Source organism: Penaeus chinensis, chromosome 22, assembly GCF_019202785.1.
Source record: "Penaeus chinensis breed Huanghai No. 1 chromosome 22, ASM1920278v2, whole genome shotgun sequence".
NCBI classification, from domain to species: domain Eukaryota; kingdom Metazoa; phylum Arthropoda; class Malacostraca; order Decapoda; family Penaeidae; genus Penaeus; species Penaeus chinensis.
Window position 1 is genome coordinate 4,160,524 of NC_061840.1, and position 1,420 is coordinate 4,161,943.

The 1,420-nt window shown below is 30.8% G+C and overlaps 1 protein-coding gene across 2 annotated transcripts in view; it reads left to right on the plus strand.

Moving 5' to 3' along the window:
- Positions 1-1,003: 1,003 nt before the first annotated feature.
- The window catches only part of LOC125036870 (synaptic vesicle glycoprotein 2B-like), a 37,596-nt gene continuing 37,179 nt past the window's right edge, over positions 1,004-1,420 (plus strand). Inside the window, exon 1 of one of the 2 annotated variants that reach the window (XM_047629782.1) lies at positions 1,004-1,135. In XM_047629782.1, coding sequence (XP_047485738.1) covers positions 1,090-1,135 — 46 coding nt within the window. In that variant the 5' untranslated portion in view covers positions 1,004-1,089. The remainder of the gene's footprint in view (positions 1,136-1,420) is intronic. The other variant, XM_047629781.1, reaches the window with a different exon arrangement.

Genomic DNA, 1,420 nt, shown 5'->3' on the forward strand with positions numbered 1-1,420 from the left:
TTTTTTCTCTGAGCCTCCCCTCCCTCCCTCTTCCCTTTATCCTTACCCATCCCTTCTTTCTCTTTGAGTCCACTCCCTTTTCCCCTCGATTTCCCCTTCCCCATATTCCCTTTTCATTTAGGGCCCCTTCTCCTCCTTCTCTCTCTCTCCCCTTTCCTCTCCCCTTCCCCTCTTTCTCTCCTTTTTAGCCTACTCCCTCAGATAATCATTCAAATAATGAATATGCATAAACTGACAGTATAACTAAATCAGTACAGCGTACTTGCCTCAAAGAAGAATGACAATAATGATAATAATGATTGATAATAGTAATAACAACAACAGTAATGATAATAATATCAATATTATCTGTAATGTTAATGAAAACGATAATAATAGCGATAGAGTAGAATTCTCATACATTCGTAATTTGTGTGTGTGACCAAGGTCTATATAACCAATTGTGTGCGACTACCGAGTGAGAGGGGACGGTGTGCACACATTCACACACACACACACAAATATATATATAATGGAATTTTTATCTTTTTATGATGAATTAAAAATATGTGCATTTGTCAAATATCCAAATATTTATATTCTTGTATAATATCTATATTATACATGAATATATATGTATTTATATGTACACACACACACACACACACACACAAATATATATATATATATATATATATATATATATATATATATATATTTGTGTGTGTATGTATTTGGGTATATATATACACTCCGTATACACATAAATATACATATGAGTATAAATACACTGTATATACATATATATATATATATATATATAGATGTATATACATAAATATATATATATATATATATATATATAGATGTATATACATAAATATATATATATATATATATATATATATTCAAGTATGATATATATATATTTTACATGAATATAAATATTTGGATATTTGATTATGCACTTATTTTTATTCATCATAAAAAGATATAAATTCCAGCTGAACTCGAACGCGCCTGAATCTAATCTCCCAAACAAGTTCTGTTTACGTCCTGTGTTTACGTTCACCCATGACAGCTGTGTTATTGTGACACCAACAGCTAGTTATGGAGAGGAAATCACTCCTTGACAGTTATGATGCGGAAAATGAAGGTGAGAAATAATGACCTATTATGATGTTATATTTTGATGGTGATTTTGTATTGAGGATTTCACATGTTTCATAATAGCATGTATATTTAAAGGTAATAAGCGAAGGAAAAACGAATCCTTTGTGGTAGGGACGATCAATTTTACGATAATGACCACCCTAAGACGGGAAAGATATAAGAACATGTTGTAAAGGGAGGGAAAACGGAACATTTTCCGTGTATGACAATCAGGTAAAGAATAAAGTTAGAAATTAGGAAAATATCCATGACGTACATCCAAGGACTA